This window comes from Globicephala melas, chromosome 17 (genome assembly GCF_963455315.2).
Source record: "Globicephala melas chromosome 17, mGloMel1.2, whole genome shotgun sequence".
Classification (NCBI taxonomy): domain Eukaryota; kingdom Metazoa; phylum Chordata; class Mammalia; order Artiodactyla; family Delphinidae; genus Globicephala; species Globicephala melas.
In genome coordinates this window covers 40250877-40273583 of record NC_083330.1, presented here as the reverse complement: position 1 = coordinate 40273583, position 22707 = coordinate 40250877, and the positions used below count along the sequence as shown (strand labels likewise).

Here is a 22707-nt window from a genome sequence, read left to right as displayed (position 1 = left end):
TTTTTAAAGCTTAACTCAGATCATAATTTCCCGTGGACACAATGTTATAACAGCGAGTAGGTCACCAGGCCAGCCTTTAACTGTATGTAATACTTACTGGACATTAACAAGAAACCTCACAGTCCCCCAGGAGCTACTGGATCGTGTGTGTGTGCGCGCGCGCGCGTGCGTGTGTGTGTGTGTGTGTGTGAGAGAGAGAGAGAGAGAGAGAGAGAGAGAGAGAGAGAGAGAGAAAGAGAGCGGACACTGAGGGGCTCTGACAGTAAAAGAGAGAAATACCGTGCCTGGAAAACAAGTGCAATGGGGAGTGACACTGAAAGCAAACTCTAGGACAGTGGAACACGCTGATGCAGGAGCTTTTGATCATGTCCTGTGGTAACAAAATACCTTTGACTAGCTCAGATACACAGATGCAGATTCCACGGGAGGGAAACCAAAGTTTCACGGGATGAAATTTACTCTTACTACAAGTGATACAACAATACTCTGTCTTCTATTTTATTTCATTAAAAAAAAATAATAGAAGACGAACGCAAGTAAGCTGGGCCTTGATCTGTTAAACTGATTTACCACCAACTGAAGGGTTACAGCTCGCAAATATTGACCATTGTCCTGGAGGGCACCTGACCTATTTGGGGCTGCCCACGCCTTCCTGCACTTGGAGGATTTCTAGCATTGTGATCCCGTATCTCCAGAAGAGATGTCAGAGCTGGCTGCACAGCTTCCTTATAAGCGGGTCCTGGTGCTTTCGTCGCACCCACGCCAGACAGCATCAGGAGCGGGTGACAGTGGAGGTAAGTGTGCAGAGCTCTCCCCTCCCTTTGGCCCAGGCCAGCAGGGACACTAGTGGGAGGTGGCACTCCTCACACTGATGAAGGTGGCACTGGCGACTGTGGCACGGGCAGTTCCATTTAGAGTTCTCTGTACACGTGATGGTGGGACAGACTGTAGCCAAGGCTCACTCATTAGACCAGGCCTGGGTGATGTGCCGCCAGCTCCTAGAAGCTTAGCCTGGGGCCTGGTTTCCTAGCCCTCCTAGGATTCCTCCAGCCAGTCAGTCCATCACAGCTTCTGCTGCTTATGACCAGGAATCCTCTCTGCAGCAAACGTTACATTGTAAATTTTATTCTGGGACTCATTCTAAAGGGCCCATCTCTTCTTAAAAAGACCACACTGGGGGCTCCCCTGGTGGCGCAGTGGTTGACAGTCCACCTGCCAATGCAGGGGACACGTGTTCGTGCCCCGGTCCGGGAAGATCCCACATGCCGCAGAGCGGCTGGGCCCATGAGCCATGGCCGCTGAGCCTGCGCGTCCGGAGCCTGTGCTCCGCAACGGGAGAGGCCACAACAGTGAGAGGCCCGCGTACCGCAAAAAAAAAAAAAAAAGACCACACTGAAACATTCTCACTGCTTTCTTTGGATGAATCAAGTTCATTTTAGTAATATCAGTTACAAGTACCTCCACCCTCCAAATCGATTCAGTTTCTGAGTTTAAATGAGGAGAGATCAGAAGATGAGTTAAGTTTGAGGGATTCTACTTTATCCAAAATAATATGGTGTCTGAGTTTTGGATGGCAAGTTGAGAGAGCTCAGATAAGTGAGGGATTTTTCTGAAAGTTTATCTGTGTCTGTTCGATTTCTGAGGTCTGACAGCAAAGGCTCAGACAGCACGGGACACCTGTATTCTTTTTAATCAGCTGTTTTCTCAAAAAAGGCACAGCAAAGCATAGAAACCAGAATCCCCTCCCAAGTAACATAACCTAGTTAAATTTCTTCACAAGTTATTGGAAAACTGATGGCTACATTTGTCTTCTTTTAAGTAATTTTAATAGCTTGACTTGTCACCAGGAATGACTTGTCTTATGGTAGCAGTTTGGTTTGCAAGCATTATTTCATCCAAACTACTTTTTTTTTTACATCTTTATTGGAGTATAATTGCTTTGCAATGGTGTGTTAGTTTCTGCTTTATAACAAAGTGAATCAGCTATACATATACATACATCCCCATATCTCCTCCCTCTTGCACCTCCCTCCCACTCTCCCTATCCCACCCCTCTAGGTGGTCACAAAGCACTGAGCGGATCTCCCTGTGCTACGCTGCTTCCCACTAGCTGTCTACTTTACATTTGGTAGCATATATGTGTCCATGCCACTCTCTCACTTCGTCCCAGCTTACCCTTCCCCCTCCCTGTGTCCTCAAGTCCATTCTCTACATCTGCGTCTTTATTCCCGTCCTGCCCCTAGGTTCTTCAGAACCTTTTTTTTTTTTTTAGATTCCATAAATATGTGTTAGCATACGGTATTTGTTTTTCTCTTTCTGACTTACTTCACTCTGTATGACCATCCAAACTATTGAATTAACCCCTCAGACATACGTGGGACCCCTATGGGCTTTCTCTATGACTTCTTCTTACAAGGTGAAACTGAAATTTTATGATTATTTGGCTTGCAGCAGAATTCCATGCCCAATCGGTACTTGGCAGTGGGGTGGTGAGAGGACCACCATCATTCCCATTTTATAGATAAAGACACTGGGGCATAAGGAACTCACCCAGGGCCACACGGCTCACAGGACTCCAGGTCTGAGAGCCCGTGTGCACTTTCCCATCAACTGTCAGAACGGGGCCAGCTTGGGAGGGGGAGGAGGGAGGGGAGGAGTTGACGGGCTGAGCCAGGACTGTCTCCGGGCCAGGAGAGGGGCAAGAGAGAGGCAAGCTAGTGAGTGGTGTTTAGCGCTGCCGCAATGTGGACTTGATAAGCAAGGTGAGGGAGAAGGCAGGGAACTGATATGCGTTCCCGCGCGTCACAATCCACCAGTAGAAAGGCCTCCAAAGCCTTCGTCGGCCTTTGGTTACTTTAAGAGCAGCCTTTGGAAAACAGAACTTGGCCCTTTTTTTTTTTTTTTGCGGTACGCGGGCCTCTCACTGCTGTGGCCTCTCCCGTTGTGGACGCGCAGGCTCAGCGGCCATGGCTCACGGGCCCAGCCGCTCCGCGGCATGCGGCATCTTCCCGGACCGGGGCACGAACCCGTGTCCCCTGCATCGGCAGGCGGACTCTCAACCACTGCGCCACCAGGGAAGCCCTCGGCCCTTTCTTATGTCTAACCCTAAGCAGTGTGCTCCAGAGTAAATAAGAGGATAGAGTGGTTCGGGAATTTGGGGTTTATGGGGCCTTAAGCTCTCCTTAACCTAACAGGTAACTACTTCAGCCCAAGGTATTCCTCTTTGTCCGGCTATGATTCCAGAGACAGACACACGTTCCAGGGCCTGGAAAGAGAATTTTCATCTTACTGCACTGCAGGTTGGTTTTTTAAAGGCTCATCTTGACTTGCTGCTACTGAATTGTTTCCTCTCTTCTCTAATATCCCATTTATACATCATCAGTGTTTACTTCATAAATGTTTCGCATAAAATACAATTTAAAAAAAAGTCCTTTCTGTCTTGCATTTGATCTGAGGAAGGCTTCAGAAATCTGATGCGGTGGGTTTCAGGACAGACAGCAGAGCACCAAGGAGCTCTGTCCGGAACCAGGGGGTGAGAACAGATCACTGGGCCCTTTTGCCTACAAAAGGCAAGATAAGGCCCTGGAATGTTAGGTGACCTTTCAGTTGCTAACTTTAAAACCCAATCCAGGCCTTACTTCAGTCATCCAATCTGTCCTCTTCTTTCTGAGAAGAAATTCTGAATGCTTTCATGTAGTATTTCCAGAAGTACATTCCTGTAGCTTTACTCACAAAGAGTAGCCTCTTCACCATCAAAGACAACAATATTGCTGAAAATACTATCTTGCTTTTTAAAATATCAAGGATGAGGCTGGCGTTTTCCTGTATGAGAAGCCTTGATACTTATGCTCACCAGGTCGCCCACACTTGATTACTCTGGTCAAGTCACCCTGATAGCCTCCTACAGCAACCACCTGCCCAGGTGAGTATAGCCTTCCCGGAACATTTACCTCATCCCAGTACCTTCCCACAGGTCTTATTCCCCAGCAAACTATTTTCTCGGTGGTCTTCCTCTGGCCAGTGTTATGGCCAGGACATCAGTAGGAGTGACCCATCTGACGGTGGGCTTCTTGTCTATACTTTATTTCTTATTTGGTAAAAGCTGCCTGGAAGAGTCTGGGTCTTCAGTTCAGTTATGCAGGAGAGATGGGGAAGGTGTCTCAGGGTGGTGATGGAGAAGCAAGTGCTGGTTTTATTTACCAAGGTGGTTTTCTTACAAGGCACATTGAAAAATTACATGTTTTACTTTCTCATCAGTCCCTATGTCTAGAATACATCATTTTCAATCAGATATTAAGAGCAAGTTTTATTTCAAAAGAAAATAGAAACCAAACGACTTTGCCTTGAGAAAGCAAGCATTTAAAACACTTCCTCTGAAGTCAAAACATAAGATCACAGCTTGACTAGCCAGCAACCTATTGTCATATCCACGAATAAGGAGTTCCAGGGATCAACCCTAGGGAGGCAGGATCCTTTTAACCAAAGTCAAAAGCTGCATCTTCGCAGCTGCACGTCTGTGCCTTTGGGTCCTCTCAGTCTGCCTCTTCTCTTTATTATCTCTTTTTCAGCTTTATGTGGTATAATTGACAAATAAAATCAGGAGATATTTGATTTGTATGATTTGAAAGTTTAAATTCCTCTAGGAAAAACCTAGAAAAGGTGAATAAAATTATCTCTAAGCAAATTTCAAACCTAAGAAAGAATTTTTCTACAAGAAAAAGTAGTGGAGTGGGAGACAGAGAATGGGGGGACATAGTACCTTTTTTTTCCCTCATTTTTATCACCTTCATGTGTCAAGGAGATGTGATTTGCGCTATCTCAGCTCAGAGAAATCAGAAGAGGCCGAAGGAGAAAGGGAAGGATAAACGCAGGAAAATCAAGAAATACTAGTTATCTCACTCTCTTCAAAATACCTTGAAGAAGTGCTGAATGGTGCTACTCTTGCAGATGAGGAAAGGAAAAGAGAGGGCTAATCTGTGAACTTTCTTCCTGGCAGATTCATTCTTAATTCAACATATATTGATTGAGAGGCCACTCTGGGCCGGGCACTGGGGGTACAGGGTAAGGCTGTGGTGGTGTGGGTCGGGGTGTGTGTGGGGGGAAGGGCAGGAAGAGTCCATGGAGGCCCTCAGGAGCTGGAAAAGCACACAGAAGTCACCTGTTGAAAGAAATCTCACAGCCAGCTGGAGATGCAACAGGTTTCTAAATTTCACTCCAGTGACAGAGTGATGCAATTGTAATTACACTCCAATGACACAGTGGCATAGTTAAAATTACACTTACACTTGAGTGTCAGTTGCTATAAGGAGGTGGACGTGGCACTTAAAATATTTTTTTCAAGGGAACCAAAAGAGAGAGAATGGGAGAGAAGACAGCAGGAAAGAAGTGGGCGTAGGTAACTGACCCTCTCCCTCCAAGGTCTCCCCTCAGGGTCTCTCTCCATGTCTGTTTGTAGGACTGAAGGAAGGAACTCTAGACCTCACCCCGCCACTCACTCTGTTGACTGTCAAATGAAATTCTGAGTCTCCACTCCTCCCCCATGTAACTCAGGGGTAAATTCTAAGCCAATGGAGGTTATCCTGTTTCTCTTTTATTCTTTCAGTCAGTGAAGATCTACGAGAGATCTATAATGTGCCTCTGATGTCCTCCAGCCACTGTAAACGCCTGTCCTCAGGTCTGCTTGGAGCAGAGGCATGTGGCCTAAGCCTAATCAAAGAGGAGTGAGGGCAAGTGTGCTGGGGGGTTTCTAGAAAAGGCCTCTTCACTCTTAAAAAGATGCATGGGAAGACGTGACCTCCTCTTCTGTTGGACACTGTCTGTGACTACATTTCAGCAGTGCAGCAGCTGTCCCAAGACCACGAGGGCAGCAAAGCACAGGCATCTTGCTGAAGATGGTGGAGCAGAAACAGGTAAAGAACCTGGGTCTTCACGTGTCACTGAGCTGCTGAAGTAGTCAACCCTGAACCACTCTATCTCAGAACTTCTTGTAATGTAAGAAAGCAAACATTTTATTTATACTTTAAGCCATTTTGAAAGGGGTTTCCTATTACTTGTGGCCAAAAGCATCCTGTTATGAACCTCATAGAGAAAGTCAAGGGCCTTCTTTGCTATCTAGACTCTGTACAAAAAGAACCAGAGGGCCCCTCCTGTAGGAATTGATCAATTCTAGTACACAGAGAGCATACGTAAACTCACAGACATACGAGACATATGGACACAACCAAACTTAGGCCTATACTTAAACATTCAGGGCAGCCTTTACTAGGTCAAGGATAAATGCGTTTGAAGTTGCCAAAACAGAGCCATTCTGGGAATGCCATCCGCTGCGGGCACTTCCCCAAAACTGCCTTTCAAGGACAAGACAAATGCTGGGCTCCATTGCTCCCATTCATTCCATTACTTAATTTGAGAATCTGTGCCAAGGGTGGGGAGAGAGGAAGAGAAGGTGATGAGACTGGAACAAGAAGAGTCGTGTCCGTTCCACTCGGTGAAGCATCATGGCTCCTGAAAAGGCTGTAGTCTGAATGCCAGTTGCAGGGGGCAGCCACATGCCCAGGAGTACCCTTTCCCAGTGCCTGTCAGCTCCCCCATCAAATCTATGGCGCCCTCCAAGGCCACCCCTAATTTAAAAAATATTCAATAACAGCATTCTTTAATGTGGAAAACTTACAGTTTTACTAATCTGATGTAAAGTGTGAGCAAACGGCTCTTTGGAGAACAAGGCTGACACTGTTTGCTTTGTACACGTGGCTGCAAGACAGTCCCTCCAAGCGCTGCTTCCCTAACGTCCTTATCCTTCCTGCACAGAATGCTGAATGGACTTTGTCCTTTTCTAAATCTGAGCCCTTGGTTTTGGTGGCGGAAGGTTCAGCTCAATCCGCGGGCTGACATTTGGGCTCCAGAGGAGCAAAGGCACAACCACCGCCGCTGGGCGTGAGGTCCGAAGCACACTAGGCACGGGCCAACTCAGGCCCTAAGACTGCGCTCCTGGGAAAAAGAGAAGCCAGAGACTGACAGAGAGAAGAAGCAGCACAGGGAGATAGAAACATGTAGAAGACAGAGGCGAAACACCTCACGATGGGCCTCACATGAGAAAAGGCCAGGACTTCGCCGAGTACAGGAATGTGTGGGAGCCGGAGCCGTAACATCAGGCCGGCATCAGAGGCCGGGTGGCAGCTCAGCGGTGACTGACGGCCTTGGGTTCAGCTTCCCGAGCCGTAAACGGAGCAGACTGAACTACATGAGCCCTGTGGGTCCTCCCCGCTTTGTGTGTATCACAAAGTCCGGGCAGCCAGGATAAGAGAAGCATGAAACAAACAACTTTTATCTTTCCACGAGGAAAACAAAAGCCCAGTCCCATCATGAGAGACTCAGCCAGGTAAGTGGATATGGAAGATTAGATGTCTTCACGAAGGAAGAAGAGGACAAATCAGCAGAAATCACGCAAAATGCCACGTCCAACAGATTTAATCCCCCAACCTTCAGGGCTTTTGGAACCTTAAGGAAAACAGCTGCGAATGAAGCCCCAAAGCCCAGCTCCTGCCAAAGCTCCGCAGAAGGGATCATCTGTAAAAAATCACGGCTATGGAGACACTGATCTCTGAGAATCCTCAAACTTCCAAAACGGCTCTCAGAAATAGCAAGTTTAAATTTTTCAAAAAGCAGAAAAGAAACCTTTGAAGCTGTGAAGAACTGGGAAGCAGTTAACACACAGTCAAGGAAAGCTGGAGGCTTGAAGAACACACATACCTTTGCATTGTTCAGCTTCCTGCACACGTACTATGTTGTGATTGACTGATTTAAAACTAAAAATTTATAAAAGGATGGTAGGGCACAGACAAGATGAGAAGTAGGAATAGAGGGCACAGAACAATAATGTTCATGGCATCAAGGGATGGCCGGGAAGTAAGCAGCAGAACTTCACAGGATACGGAAGGTAGAAGGCTGAGGGGGGTGACGGTGACCACTACCTGAACTGTCACCTACTCACCTTCCCTGGGGACTCTGGGGGCCATAGACCTTGTGTCGGTATCAAATCTGAGATGCAGCTCACCATCTCCTTTTTCTGGGCTGTATTCTTACTCCATCTTTGTAAGGCCAGGTTCTAGAGCTCAGGGGGACCACCCACAGCCTCTGGTATTTTCAGTGTGTGTAAGAGGCTTGATGCCCCAAGTGGCCACTTCAGCTGCACTATAGCACAGCACCCTTGACAGAAAGGATGGGCTCCATAAGGTCTAAGCTCTCCCTAAACCTAAAATCCTGAGAGTTTATGTGAAGGAAGTGGTAGGAAAAAGAAAGTTGGCAAATAGCTAGAAAAGCTTTTCAACACTGGGGACTTTTCCTAGAAAGAGAATGCCATAGCGACCAATCCCCCTTCATTCCATGACCTGTCTATATTTTGAATATTTTATCTTCATACTCCAATCACTCTGCATTATCAGAACTTTCATCATTGCGGAAAGGCCAAACTGTGTTGGTCATACCTGCATAAGGTATGCAGGTGCTGGGCACTGAAGGTCTGCATCCCACCCCAAATTCATATGTTGAAATTCTAACCCTGAAGCTGAAGACTGTTGGACCTCCCGGACCCTACAGGGCCAAACCATAGAGCTACCTGTGAACATTTGCTATCCTTTAAGACATAGGAAGGGACTCCAAGGTGGCTCCGAGGTCATCTGGGCTGTCATTTCCACCACAGCTGTCATTCCACATGGGGGGAGGGGAGGAGGACTGCCTCCACCTTGGTTTCAAAGGGCAGGACCAACACCCGGCTCTGTTGGGCCAGGGGACCGGAGCGCTGGGGATTCGACCCCCACTGGGAAAGCTGTGGAGGCAGACTACTGCTCCAGTGGGTCTGGAAGGCAGAGCATCAAGCCGAAGAGGATTATTCTCCAGCCTTGAGAGATATCCTAGGGTTTGCCTTCCTACGTTTTGGACTTGCCTGGGGCTTGTCACCCCTTCCTCCTTTCCTGTGTCTTCCTTTGGGAATGGGAATGACTACTCTGTGCCTGGCCCACTACTGTATTCTGTAAGCACAGAACTTGCTTGATTTCACAGGTTCACAGCTGGGGAAGAATTCTGCCACAGGATGAATCTTCTGCTGTTTTAAGCCGCTCCGTCTACGGTATTCTATTATAGAGGCCTATGCTAAGACAGAGGTTTTCATATCTTGAAACGTTTTCACTAAAAAAAAAAAAAAATAACAATAACAAAAATAAAGGTAAAATTTAATCTAAAAGCTTGAGTGGTTAGAGAGCTAAATTCAGCGGCCAAATAACCTGGCTATCTAGAACAATCCATTCCCTGAAGGGTTCAGAATCATGGTTTTACTGGTTGGATTATTATGCTACCAGCAGAACCCACAAAAATACAGAACGAAATTCCACTGCCAACATTTTGGAAGGCCTAAAGGACTTGCCGTGTGTGATACTGTGATTTATAAGAAGTAAGTATTTGGTCTTTGTTCCCTTTCTGGAACAGAATCCTAAACTCCTTGGAAGTTCCTAAGGGATGACAGTGAGAAGCGTCTTTTGTTATGTTAATGAGGTGACTTTTGGGAAGCCGCTCAGGATGGGGGTCAATGAAGCCAACAATGGGATTAGAGGGTAGGAAGCCTCAGTCCCACACCCCCTGATCTCTGGGGAGCGGGGTGGGGGGCTGGCGGCTGAAACAATGGCCAAAGATTTAATCAATCATACCAACGTAATGAAACTTCCATAGGAAACTAAAAGGATAGGGTTTAGAAAGCTTCTGGGTTGGTGAGGGCGTGGAGATTTGGGGAGAGTGACGCGCCTGGAGAGGGCATGGACGCGCTCGCCCCTTCCCACAGACTTTACCCTACGCATCTCTTCATCTGGCTTTTGATTACTATTCTCAGTCATCTAGTGAGCAAACTGGTTTCCTGAGTCCTGTGAGCTGTTCTAACAAATTAATCAAACCCAAGGAGGATTTATAGCCGGTCGGTCGGAAGCACAGGTGACACCCTGGACTTGTGATTGGCATCCGCAGCGGGGGCAGCAGCAGCCTTGTGGGACTTAACCTGTGGAATCTGATGCTATCGCCAGGTAGACAGTGTCAGAATAGAGTAGCACTGTAGGACACCAAATTGGTGTTCAACTTGCTTGTTGGTGCAGGGACACCAACCCACCGCCACACACACCGGAATTGGTATTAGAATCCTATCACCACAGTACAGCTTCAGACAACAATCAGTAACGTTCACAATGAGCTCCTAATATTACACATTATATTCTATGATGGGAGGATGGAGAAGAAGCACATCTTAAATCATCGTATTTAAAACCTGAGCAGGGCCCAAGGAGCATAACTCATAAAAAAAGACTGAAACAGTTACAAAATATCCTAAGTGTAAAAGAAACAGGAGGGACTTCCCTGGTGGTCCAGTGGTTAAGACTTCGCCTTCCAATGCAGGGAGTGTGGGTTCGATCCCTGGTTGGGGAGCATGCCTCACAGCCAAAAAACCAAAACATAAGACAGAAAGAAGCGATATTGTAAAAAATTCAATAAAGACTTTATAAAATGGTCTACATCAAAAAAACAAACAACAACAACAAAAAAAACTTAAAAAAATAAAAGAAACAGGATATAAAAAGTGAGCGTTTAGAAATCACTCACAGAGAATAAATAGAGAATATTCCAGGGAGAAAGTACTAAAGGGGAATAAGAAAAAATAAAGCAACTCGTAAGGGACAATTCAGAGGAAAGGTATGAATCTCAAGTATGGCAAGATACCAAATTAGTTTTTAAACCAAGGCTTTTGCCTCACTCTATAATCATGATGGGGGAAAATTTCACAGTAATAATTGTTTTTAACCTGATAATGAAAATTCTTATCCCAACAAAGTTTACAGTTAAGACAACAATTATTTAAGTAATACTCTTTAGAGCACTGACTCTGTCCTTAGCAAAAAAGGAGTAACTGAACAGTAATTAAGTATTTTATGACTCAGCTGATAATAACAAACACAGCAACAAGAACAATAGTTGACATTCATTGAGAGCTTACAATTTGTCAGTCACTGTTCAGAGTATTTTACTTGTTTTAATTCAGTTAACCCTTACAACTGTACTTCTCTCCATTTCAGAGAGAAATGGCTTAAAGAGGGACAGAGCTAGGAAGTGGCAGAAAGGGCAGTCTGTCTCCAGAGCCTGTGCCCTTAACCACCATACAACACTCAAGAGTCTTTTTTTATTCTACCCTCCAGTTTCATCTTCCAGATGACATGCATCTCAAAAATACCAACAAGGGCACAATGCACAGGAGAAATGCGATAAAGCGTTGCATCACTTACCATTGGGGAAAGCTAGTACACTGATGATAAGAAAGAAGAAAATTACGGAGAGGATACCCCTCCAGATGTTGTCTTCTGGGACAGAGTCATCCCTGAAAATAGAAAAGGAACATTGAGTATTCATTTTTGGATCTAAATAGCCAGCCTAGAAGGAGTAAGAGTTCCATGTTCTAAAAACTGGGGGATTGCTAACTTTATTTTGCTGAGCTAAGTCATTACACACACTATCTACTATTCACTATCATTTCCTAAAATAACACAGTGTCATAGTCAAGTCCAGTTCTGGTGAGGAAGGCAATTGGCAACCTCACACCCCAACACACATTCTGCTCAGACAAGCATTTGAGAATCACAGTTCTTTAAAAAAAAAATTAAAAATACCCAGGATGTCAAAAGGTAAGGTTTATTTTGGAGAAATACCTTTTGGTTTTAAGACTAACTAAAGATGACCTTTACTACAGAGACTGTGGCAGAAAAATTGTTCAGGAATCAGAAAGGAAGCATAAGATTATAAGGAATAAGGGTATAATGCAATGAGATTATGCAGTCACTTGTCAAATATGGGCAGTTGGCTATCTAAGGGATGAATAAAAATGGGGCAGCGTAACATAATCAGAAAGCACCAGTAAAAAATGTTAAAAGAAAAATTAAGAGAGTATGAATATGACTGGTTCACTTTGCTGTACTGCAAGAAACTAACACAACATTGTAAAGCAACTATACTCCAATAAAAATTAATTAAAAAAAGAAAGAAAAATTAAGAGAAAACAAAATACAAGATTTAAACTCAGAGCAGAAGCAAAAGAACTGTAAATAGGAGATAAGCTTCCCCGCTCTCCTGCCTGGTCATTTCTAATGTATTACTGTGTTTAACTCCTGTATAACCCCAGCAACTGAAATGATTACATTTGTTGGTTTATATGTTGTCTATCTCCTCTGTAGAAAGTAAACTCCTAATGGCAGGGAATTATTCATTAATAGGCCCTCAGTATATTTCTGGACTGATTATTGATTATGGAAGAAAATTTACTGTTTTAAAATGAAGTAAAATTTCCCAAATGGCAATTTTCTTAACATTGATGGTGAAGAATTTAGGTTTTGACAGTTTGCAACAAAAAAGAAGATTCTAGTAACATATCTGGGGCTCAGAGAAGCAAACAAAAGTGGGAAAACAGAAATACATGACAGTAAAATTTTCTGAAGTACTGATAACTATTGAGAAGCTTGGGAGAGGGAAGTTCAGTGTTTCAGTTTCGAAAGACGCAGGATGAGTAGACAGAAGATATGAGATGAAACAGAATGGAAGGAGATAGTTTAGAGATGATGAGACTGGTAGCAATAAATCTTAAAATTATAAAAGAAGCTGGGTTTATCTAGAGAAGGACTGTAGTGAAAGAGTTTTCAAAAGACAAATATTAAATTAAGATTAAATATTACTAAAGGAAAAGAGACAGGTCAAAAAAAATCTTAGAAGAAAACCGATTTCACGTAGAAAGAAGTTCTAGAGCGTCAGAATACATACATGAAAAGGTATGGAATGAAACAATAATGAATTACCTAGTTAAGGACTGGGTCCTGGGGTGTTGGTTTAAAAGCAGAAGTTAACTTAGATGCCAACTTCTGTTTAGGCTGCTCAGTTTCTGCACCCAATGAAATGATTTCCAGACTTATGACAGGATTGAACGTAAGGTTCTGAAATAAGAGATCATACAGATCTTAAACGTTTCCTAGATCATCCTATGGCCAAGTAACCCTAAACTGGACAATGCTGGACAAAGAATGCTTGGCTGTTAACTTCAGAGATCTGATTACAAAACCAAACTACAGAATCAGACAGACTTCCTTCTGCAGGGAGGAAGTGCCTTAAAAAGTACAATCTTATTTTAATGGACATACTAATAATTAAATACCTGCCCAGAGGTCATGAACACAACCTAAAAATGCCAGCCCGACCATTACCAGGGCACTTGCCATGCTCTCTGGCTTATGCAGAGAAGCCCCATATCCAACTTCCAGGAACACCAACTTTTACTGAAGGATGGCTGCACACAGTGAGGGTAGGAACACAATGTCCTCATTCAGACCAAATCACACTCCTGATATTGCTAATAATGACAGCAACGATAATAGCTCCTGTTTATCAAGTGTCTACTGTGTGCCAGGCACTGAACAGGCAGTTTCTAGACATTATCTCTAATTGTCATAACCCACTGGGCTATTATCAACCATCTGAGGTAACAAAGGCTCAGATAGGTTTAGTAACTTGCCCAAGATTGTGGAGGTAAGAAGTTACAGAGCCAGCGTTCAAAACCAGGCCTGCTAGACTCTGAAGATGATGATCTTTCCTCTTTGCCAAACTGCCTCATGAAAACTTATCTGTCATCCTAAATCAACCTGACTCATGGTAGATGCCCAGGGATGGCGTAAGAGAGTTTCACAGGGCGTGCAATTTGTAAGTTACAAAATAAAAGCAAGGCTAAAATGAATAAACGTGGCCTAGGAAAAGAAGATGGAGTCCATAACTCACAACTTATACCAAAATATGTTCTGGATGATTCAAGAAACTAAAAGTAAAACCAAAACAAAATTCTAGAAGAAATGATGGGAGGATTAAAAAAAAAAACCCAAAACCCCCAAACAAAACACAACAATCTCAGAGTGGGGAAGGCCTTTCGAAAGTACGATACAAACCTCCGAAGTCATAAAGGAGAAGGCTGACAAATCTGCATGGCAAAGAAATCCGTAACAAAATCAAAAACTTGGAAAAAATATCTGCAACTCATATGAAGGCAAAGGGTTAATTCCCCTAATTACAAAGCTCTCCCCCCAAATCAATTAACAGAAAGAACAAATGGACAAAGAAAAGCAAATAGAAAAATGGACAAAAGATATGAAGGGACAGTTCACAGAGCAGAAAAATCCACTGGCTCTCAGGCAAGTGAAAAAAAAAAGATGCTCAACCTTGTTCATGGTAAGAGATGGGGAAATGGAAACAACACAAAGAGACCATTTTTATCTACCTTATGGACAAAGGTAAAAATTTAATGACTGAGCTGGTGAGGCTATGCAGAAATAGATAAACAGGCATTCTCACATACCACCTTTATGGAGCGCCATTTGGCAACATTATTAATTTACAAATGCATACACCCTGTGACCCAGCAATTCCATGTATGACAATGTATCTCACAGATATACCTTCATTTATGCAAAAACGACATATGTACAAGGTTGTTCACTGTGGCATTATATGTATTAGCAAAACTTGGAAACAACTAAATGTCTACTGAAAAGGGACTGATTAAGTAAATTATGGTTCCGTCTCAAAATGGAATACTAGGCAGCTGTAAAAAGGATGAAGCTTTTAATTAATTAACTGATACAGAATAAATTAAGAGATCATGAAGTAAACAAAGCAATTTGCAGAACAGTGAGTATAGTAAGCAACTTTCTATGCAAAAAAGAGAGCGTGTATATGTATATATAACTTGTAACTTCTGCTCATGGCTGCATAGCATGTCTCTGGAAATCCATCCAAGGTATGGTGACACTGGTTTTCTCCAAAGAGGATAAAAGAAGAGTGGGGCGAGACTTTTCACTACATACCCTTTGGGGTACCTTGGATTTTAAGCAATGTAGGTATGTTACATTTCAAATAAGTCAATTATACATCAACATTAAATTTGTAAGAACTTGAGATCAGTGATAAAACAATGAAACTGCAATTTTGTAAATTTTGAGCCATTTTATTAGAAAGACAGGATCAAAAGAATGGCCTAGTTTCAGAAGTAAAAAAAAAAGGCCAATTAAACCTGAATAAAACAGCAGCGAGTCTGAAAAGTTGGCCATTTTATATTTGCCTAATTAGAAAAACAAAAAGTATCAAAGATGGACGGCAAGATCTTTGGCAAAACTGAAAATATACAGTACAGGAAGATCAAACTCCCGTGATCAAAGATTGAAGACTAGGCAGGTGAGCTAAAGAAGAAATCTTGAGTCCTATCAGACTAGCAGCCCCACATACACCCTCTGGCTTTCCTGAGAGTAGAGAGGCTGTACCCTCGGCATCCAGCACAGTCCCTGCAAGAGGTGGGCGCGCAGAAAGAACGGAATGCATGACTGAGGAGGCTGCCCACGCCACCGGCCTCCTGACAAGCTGACCACACAGGGCCGTTCCGTAAGCTCTGGTGTGGCCTCTTCTCTCTCAGCTCCCAGTAATCCGGAGACTTAACCATATGCCGAGGGACACAGACATTTTCCATAGTTAACCATGAAAAGCAACTTGGCTGCAAAGGCCCCAAAGACCACACTACTGACTCCAGAGACCCTCCATTAGAGGACAAGAAGGGTTTATCTCTGGACATCCACTAGATCTGTGCCGCACTCAGAAAGCTAGCTAGCTGCTTTGCATGTTAGCTCTCTTAATCTTCCTAACATCCTCAAAGGGGGGAAATGATCATAATCTGCATTTTACTGACTCCAAAGTCTAAGTTTTTCCCCCTTTAGGAGGCTGTTTGGTGCAGTGACAAGGAAGACAGGCTTGTGGCCAGACGGCGTGGACCAGAATTCTGACTTCACACAGCCTGTGTGACCTTGGGCAGATTACTCAACCTCTCTGTGCCTTGGTTTCCTCCTCAGTATATCAAAGGGTAATAACAGTTCTACCTCACAGGGTTGTTGTGAGGATAAAATAATTCAACACGTGCGATGGACTTAGAACAGTGCCTGGCACAGAGGGCCTGTCAGTTATTAGTTTACAATGTCTGTCCACCCATTCCCTCAGCTAGCTGACACCTATCGTTGGGGACAAAGATGAACAAACTTGGTCCTGATTCTTGAGAGAATCATGATGAAAAGCACAATAAGACATAAAAATCAAATTATTATCTTAGTATAGCTTTGGCCTGAGAGAAAAGTTTTCAGTTCGCTGGCACTGTCTCTGATCAACCTGATAAGACACCCCCAAACCCAGAAAACCACCTCGATCGTTCACACAAGACTGGCCCCTGTTCGTGGGGCTGTTACCATCTCCTCAGGCTCTGAGGGGACAATGTAGTTCTCACTTCCCAGGGGAGCTCAGAACCTGCAGTCAGGGCTGCCAGTCCCCCATCTTGACTTTTCCTGGCCTCAGGATTCTTGCTCAAATAAGACATTTTACTTTACAGCAACAAAAAAGAAAAGGACTTCAACTGTGATGCCGTGGCAGTGCCCTGACCTCTTTCCTAGGTCCTCTGAGGCTCTAATAACAAGCGCCTCGGTCTCTGGGGCTCTGAACTTTCCAAAGGCCTTTCCCAGCTGGTATTTGATTGAACTGCTCCACAGTTCTGTGGGGGAGTATTATCTCCACTTGAAGGATGAAGAAAATAAAGCTCTTGCTTTGTCTTGCCCACAGTTACAACAAATAGAGGCAGAGTGAAGCAGGTGCCAGGGCTTCTGGAATGCTGGCTCTAGGTCAAGACTGCTACCCTTACCGGTATGATACCGACAAGCTTAGGGAGGCAGAGTCCTTTTCCCCGAAGTTCTGCTAAATTTACGAGGAGCTCCAGAAGCACGCTGGGGTAGCCCTGACCATACTCAGTGAAATGGATTAGAATAAAATTGTAATTTCAGGCCCCATCTCATTCACCCACTGTACCTCCAGTGCCCAGCACAACGCTTGGCACGGAGCAGGCCTTCTCAATGTGGTGGGTGCCAGAAAGAGCAAAAGGCCGGGGCTGAGCGGGCCCGAGACCCAGGTAATGTGGGGGGAGTCACGGCCTGGGTCCACAGGCTCCACTGCACCTTCCTGCCCCAGTGCTGACCAATCAGGTACTCAAACATCTCAACTCCTTCTGTCACCCCTGTTTGAGTATAGGCAACTACCCAGGAGAAAACCCTAAAAGCAGGACAAGTATAAGGAAAGCCCTGAGTTTTTTTAACCAAGGTTTGAACTCAAAGAGTTTGGGACTCAGATTCTTAAACTTGAACAACAGGCTACAGGCAGTGGGCAAGGAGACCGGGAAAACAAACTCCATTCACTCACAGACAATTTTTAGACAAGGCTGTCTCCCTGGGGCCAGGAAGGTAAGAACGCTATCCTGACTCCTAAGGCTGCAAAGGTGATTGTCCCCTCTCCCCCTCCTATCTTCTCCTTTCCATCTCTTTAATAGCAATCCTTGAAACTGAGACACAACCGGTAGGCTCGTGTTTATGAGGCTAGTCACTGTGAAGGATCCTCTCTCCCAATGGAAAACTCAGTCCCGGGTTACAAGGTGGACCGATGTTAACTAGCTTTGGTATTATCTTTGAAGACTACATTCGTTTCATTTTATAAAAAGTTAGGATTCTTTTTAAGAATTATAGCTGACATATCAACTAAAAGAGAAGAGTGACAGTTTTTGAAAGTTCACATTGTATAAATGATTTTTTTATATTTGATTCATTTAGCATTTACTGGGTGTGTATTCTGTGATGATTGAGATATCTGGCCTCAAGAAATTGATACAGAAACAAATACTAAAACAGGAGAGATACAATAATAAAAAAAAATGTTTAGAAGTATATAAACATTTCTGCCTCTGAGCTTCCTGGAACAATCAAGAAAGGTGTCTGGAGGGGGACCATCCAGGTGCGTTGCCAGGAATGCCATGGGCTCACGGGTAGGCAGAAGGTGCTCTCCAGTCAGAGAGAGGTACCATCCTGGCATTAGGGTCCAGCAACGTGCTATAGGTGATGGGGATCCAGGGAAAGAGTGTAAGCAAGGGACGGATGAGATCACAATCTCGATTTCAGAAGGTCATGAGGAAAGCGGTGTGGGGGATGGACTGGAGGCAAATGGAGTCAAGGCCTGGGAGTGTCCATCCCAGACAGCAGAGGGTTTGCTGAGCCAAAGCCTGGGCATGGGCAGAGGAGGACAGCTCTGAAAGCTACTAAGGCCCAACTGGACCTGGTGAAGATAAACTAGATGAACTCCAGGATGGCGGAGACCTGGGCTGGGCGGAGCGCGGACTGTTGAACTAAATTAAATGTGATGCCAGGACCTAGGGCTCAGGAAAGCAGTCCTAGCTGCCTGGACGAGTCCCTGGTTTCCAGATTTGTTGAGACTAAAACGCTGATAACTCCCCTATAGAAATCTGGGGCTAGAGGGATTATATCACAAGATAAACTGGTAATAGAATTATACCTAAAATGCTAAACACTGGGCAGCAATACTAGGCATGTAAATTCTCTGAGGTAAGCATCATCTAGACCAAATAAATGTTTGAGTCACTCAGATGCTTATTTACTACAGAAGACCCCAAAGAAATATGACACATTTTCTCCTTCAATAAACGTATAATCTTATTAAGGACATAAAACACCAGAAATAAGGATAAGAGAGGATAATTAAAAGGGGCTTATTTATTTATGGCCGCACCACGGGGCATGCGGGATCTTAATTCTCCGGCCAGGGATCGAACCCGCGCCCCCTGCGGTGGAAGCGCGGAGTCTTAACCACTGGACTGCCTGGGAAGTCCCTAAAAGGTGCTTATTTAAATCCAATAAAAAATATGATTCAAATAGGAAGTGAGGAGGACAAATGTTATGATGGCTGCTAACTGGAACCTCTTTAGATGGCAACACCTAACACAGAGCGCTGCTTCACCTCCAGGGCTGGTGTAGCCCCAGTACACAGCCGAAATGGAGGATCACTTAACATTGCTGGTGTCCTGGAACAAGGACAGCCAGGCCTTCTGTTATTGGGAGAGAGAGAACATGAGGTACATAAAGGAAACAGGCTCAAGACAACTGAATCAGCAGGGTCAGGAGTTATTTTCTAATGGGAATTGATATGGTCTAGAGGGAAAGAACAGGAAGGCTGGCAGCCATCCAGGAGGGAAGACACACAGAAGGTGGAACTATGGCTCCGTGATAAGATGAAGAGCTGGAGCTCCAAAGCCACTAAAGGAAATGAAGTAAGAAAGCAGTATCACAAACAAATAAAAATCAATCGATCCAAAGTCTGTCCATTTCCCTGCCCTCATCCGCTTCCTCAGTCCCATATCAAGGAGAAACCATAGGTAAGCAGATGATCCCTTAGGTGCAGGAAGCTGCCGGAAGGCAATCTCTTCTGGGCAGGTGATGACTTTTGCTGGACAAGTGTCACTGGAGAGACTGACGCCACTGTTTTACTGCCAGGTGCCTCTGAAGGAGACAGTGAGCTGCAACGAATGTGATCTCGTAAATTTTGGTGTTTTCAAATCTAAAGCCTGAGTGTCTGAAAGTAAGGCCATTCAACATTTCCAAGCTTACCAACCTACGAAAGCAGCGTAAATAGGAGGCGCTCTGAGCGTAAGAGAAAGGCTCTCCTTGCCCTACTTTGGCTGAACAAACTTATAAGGCATAGGCCGAAGCATTTAATTTCTAAAAATACTTACCTGAAAATGTGGCAAAGCGAGCTTTTCCAATCTTAGGGGGAATGATTCGATAACATCTGGCTTTATTGTTAGTGATGGGGACTGTCGGTTTAAACGCTATGATTTAACAGTGAGTTGGCCTAGTTGTTATTTAACAAAAGAACTGCTTGATAAGTCCAAACTTGTCTCAGACTTCTGTGAGAGGCATCTAATCCTTGCCAATCCTAAATGCTTGCTGTGTCTCTGCAGCATGTGACATGACCCAGGTACTGTTTCACACATACGGGTAACCTGACACCCCAAAAGTACTCTACCGCTGACTCTCTTCAACTACTAGTCTTTGAAAAACAAACTTTACGAAGTAATTACTTTCAGTCTTTATGGAAGAAGACAGAGCTATCACTGTAATGTCTCAGTTTAAAGGGTCACAAATCATTACAAAAAATGAGTAAGGCACAGTAAGTACTAATTGTACTAATGGTGCTTATGATTTTCTATAACATGAAACTTGTTATTAAGTAGTTCTTTAATATGTGACTTCTGTCTCTTTGAAATTAGTGGAAGAAGTAAAATTATTATCATTTTTGGAAAAGGCCATAGCCTGAGGTTCAGATTATGCCTTTTCTATTATGTTTGACAAGCTGTTAAAATTCATATTCATTTCTTATAGTTTCACTGCTGTAATTTATTGAATGCTTTGGCAGAATATGCTGTAAAAGGGAAATTCCAGAAGAATGTGACTTTCTGTATTAGAAAAGAGGAAGAGAGATCTGTTCTGAAAGGGCCTAGAATAATATTAAAGATAAAAGTTTGAAACAAACTGCTCATTCTTGCTTCCCATTATTTAAAATAAAATACCATAATTACTTTTCTAAGTTCCAAAGAAACTCCTGCACTAATTCCATCTCTTGCCAACCCACATGAGATGAAGTGAAACTGAAGTTAATATGAAACAGGGATGCATGTTATCCAAGCAAAGCACTGTCCATTTTCCCAGTCTTTATCCTTTTTCTTAATTATAGAGCACACCACACTCTCACTCAATGACAAACATAATTTAGAAGGCATTAGCCTTCTAATACATACAATGAAATGATGTAATGAAATGATGTAATAATAACAATAGCTAAGGTTTACTGAGCACCTACTATTTGTCATGCATTGAGCTAAATACAGATTATCTAAAAAAATGAATTGAGTCCTTATAACAAAATCCTATCGGGTATTACTAGATATTTTCACTTTACACACAGATAAGGAAACTGAGGCTTAGCAAAACTAAGTGGCCACACAGCTACTAGCTGGTAAAATCAGATGACATGATAAGTATTTGAGGGCAACCATAAATAGGGACAAGACTGATTTCTCTCCAAAGCTAGAAATATGTTCTTGGTTGGATACTGTGGAAAGATCTGGTCTTACCCCGCTGCAGAGTGTTAGCAGAATATTTTACAATAATAGTAGCTGTTTCCCTCAATTATTAAGAGTGATTGTTTATATGCTTTATGGCTTTAGATAGAGTCATGCAAATGGATAAACACTGACAAAATAAGAATTAAGAGTCAAATGCATTGTGGAGATAAGGAACAAGTGTGATGTAGGAGGACATTATTAGTTTTATGAAAATCTGAAAAAGTGCATTGATTCTCAAGGGAGACACCATTGGCACTTGTGTGTATGTGCCTATGTGTGCCTGTACGGGACAACTCTTTGTCGTACAATGCTGTCCCTTGCGTTATAAACATTTATAACCCCCACCCACTAAATACCAGAAGTTCCCTCAATGCTTGTGGCCACCAAATATAACCCTGAGCAGTTTCTGCGGATCTGGGCTGAGAACCATTGATTGTTGGATAAATATACTAGGAGAGAAGTAACTGACATTAATTATTTATCATGTGCCAAGCACTCTGCTAAGTGCATTCACACACATATTCATTTAATCCTTATAACTCCATATGCGGTAAGTACATATTTTATCCCCATTTTAGAAGTGGATCCTGAGTCTCAGAGAAAGGTTAAATAACTTAACCAAGGTCACGCGAATAGTCTTGAGACCAACAGTGTGGCTCCCAAACTCCAGTTCTCTGGGTTGGTCTTTTAAGCGTGGTAGAGGCACACCTTTTCTTTCTTTAAAGAGGTTCATTCAGAAAACATAAATCCTTATAAGTAGGACCCAAGGTGTGCCTGTCATTTAGGCATGAAATCAGTTCCCTGGCTTGGGGTTGAAGGGCCACACGTTCAGTGAGGTAGAGTTATAAGCTCTGGGCTGACAAAAGTTGGGCAGGGTTAACTCCTATGCACAGGTATATATTAGAAGTGCTTTGAGTGTGTGTGTGTGTGTGTGTGTTTTCAGGGGGATATGAGAGTTCTGCTACAGTGTGTGAGGTTTGTGTGTTTTATTTAATACTTTCCATAGCATTTATGATGCACCAGGCACTGCTACAATGGCCTGACAATGTCTCATTTCAGCATGTATGTTAGATGATGAACAGAACAGAGCGTGCGCTGTGTGATGTGTGGTGGGTTCGTGTCTGTGTGGCAGTGCTGGAATGTCTGCTGTGATGTGTGTGTCCACGCCGCAGTTTCTGTTGTGGTATAGACAGTGGTGTTTGAGGCTGGGGGAAGGGTTACGCGAGATGATTTGCGTGCCATGCATACAGACTGGAGTGCACCGCACGTGTGCATTTTGTGCACGCGGGTAGTGCCGAACACTGGAGGAGTTCCGCGGGAAGGGGTCTGAGTTGTGTCCTGGGCCTGTGTATGGTTCGTGGAAGGCAGGGGTGTTTTCAGTGTGAAGAGGTATGTGCTGAAAGTGGTGCATACCAGATGATTCACGCGGTGTGCTAGGCAGGGACGGAGGCCGGAGAGGAGGGGGCCCGTGTCGTGATGTGTGTGGGGAGCGACGCTGAGAGTCACGGGAGAAGGGCGGGGGAGGAGATCGTGCTAGGTGACCCACGAGTGTTCCTGATGTGGCCCGAGGCGCTGTATGGGGAAAGGTGGTATGGAGAGGGGTGGCG

At 44.0% G+C, this 22707-nt stretch overlaps 1 protein-coding gene across 1 annotated transcript in view; it reads right to left on the bottom strand.

The window, feature by feature from the left end:
- Window positions 1-22707, bottom strand: part of PTDSS1 (phosphatidylserine synthase 1) — a 65081-nt gene that overhangs the window by 41836 nt on the left and 538 nt on the right. Inside the window, exon 2 of the mRNA XM_030862939.2 lies at window positions 11313-11404. Within this exon, the coding sequence (XP_030718799.1) occupies window positions 11313-11404 (92 nt within the window). The remainder of the gene's footprint in view (window positions 1-11312; window positions 11405-22707) is intronic.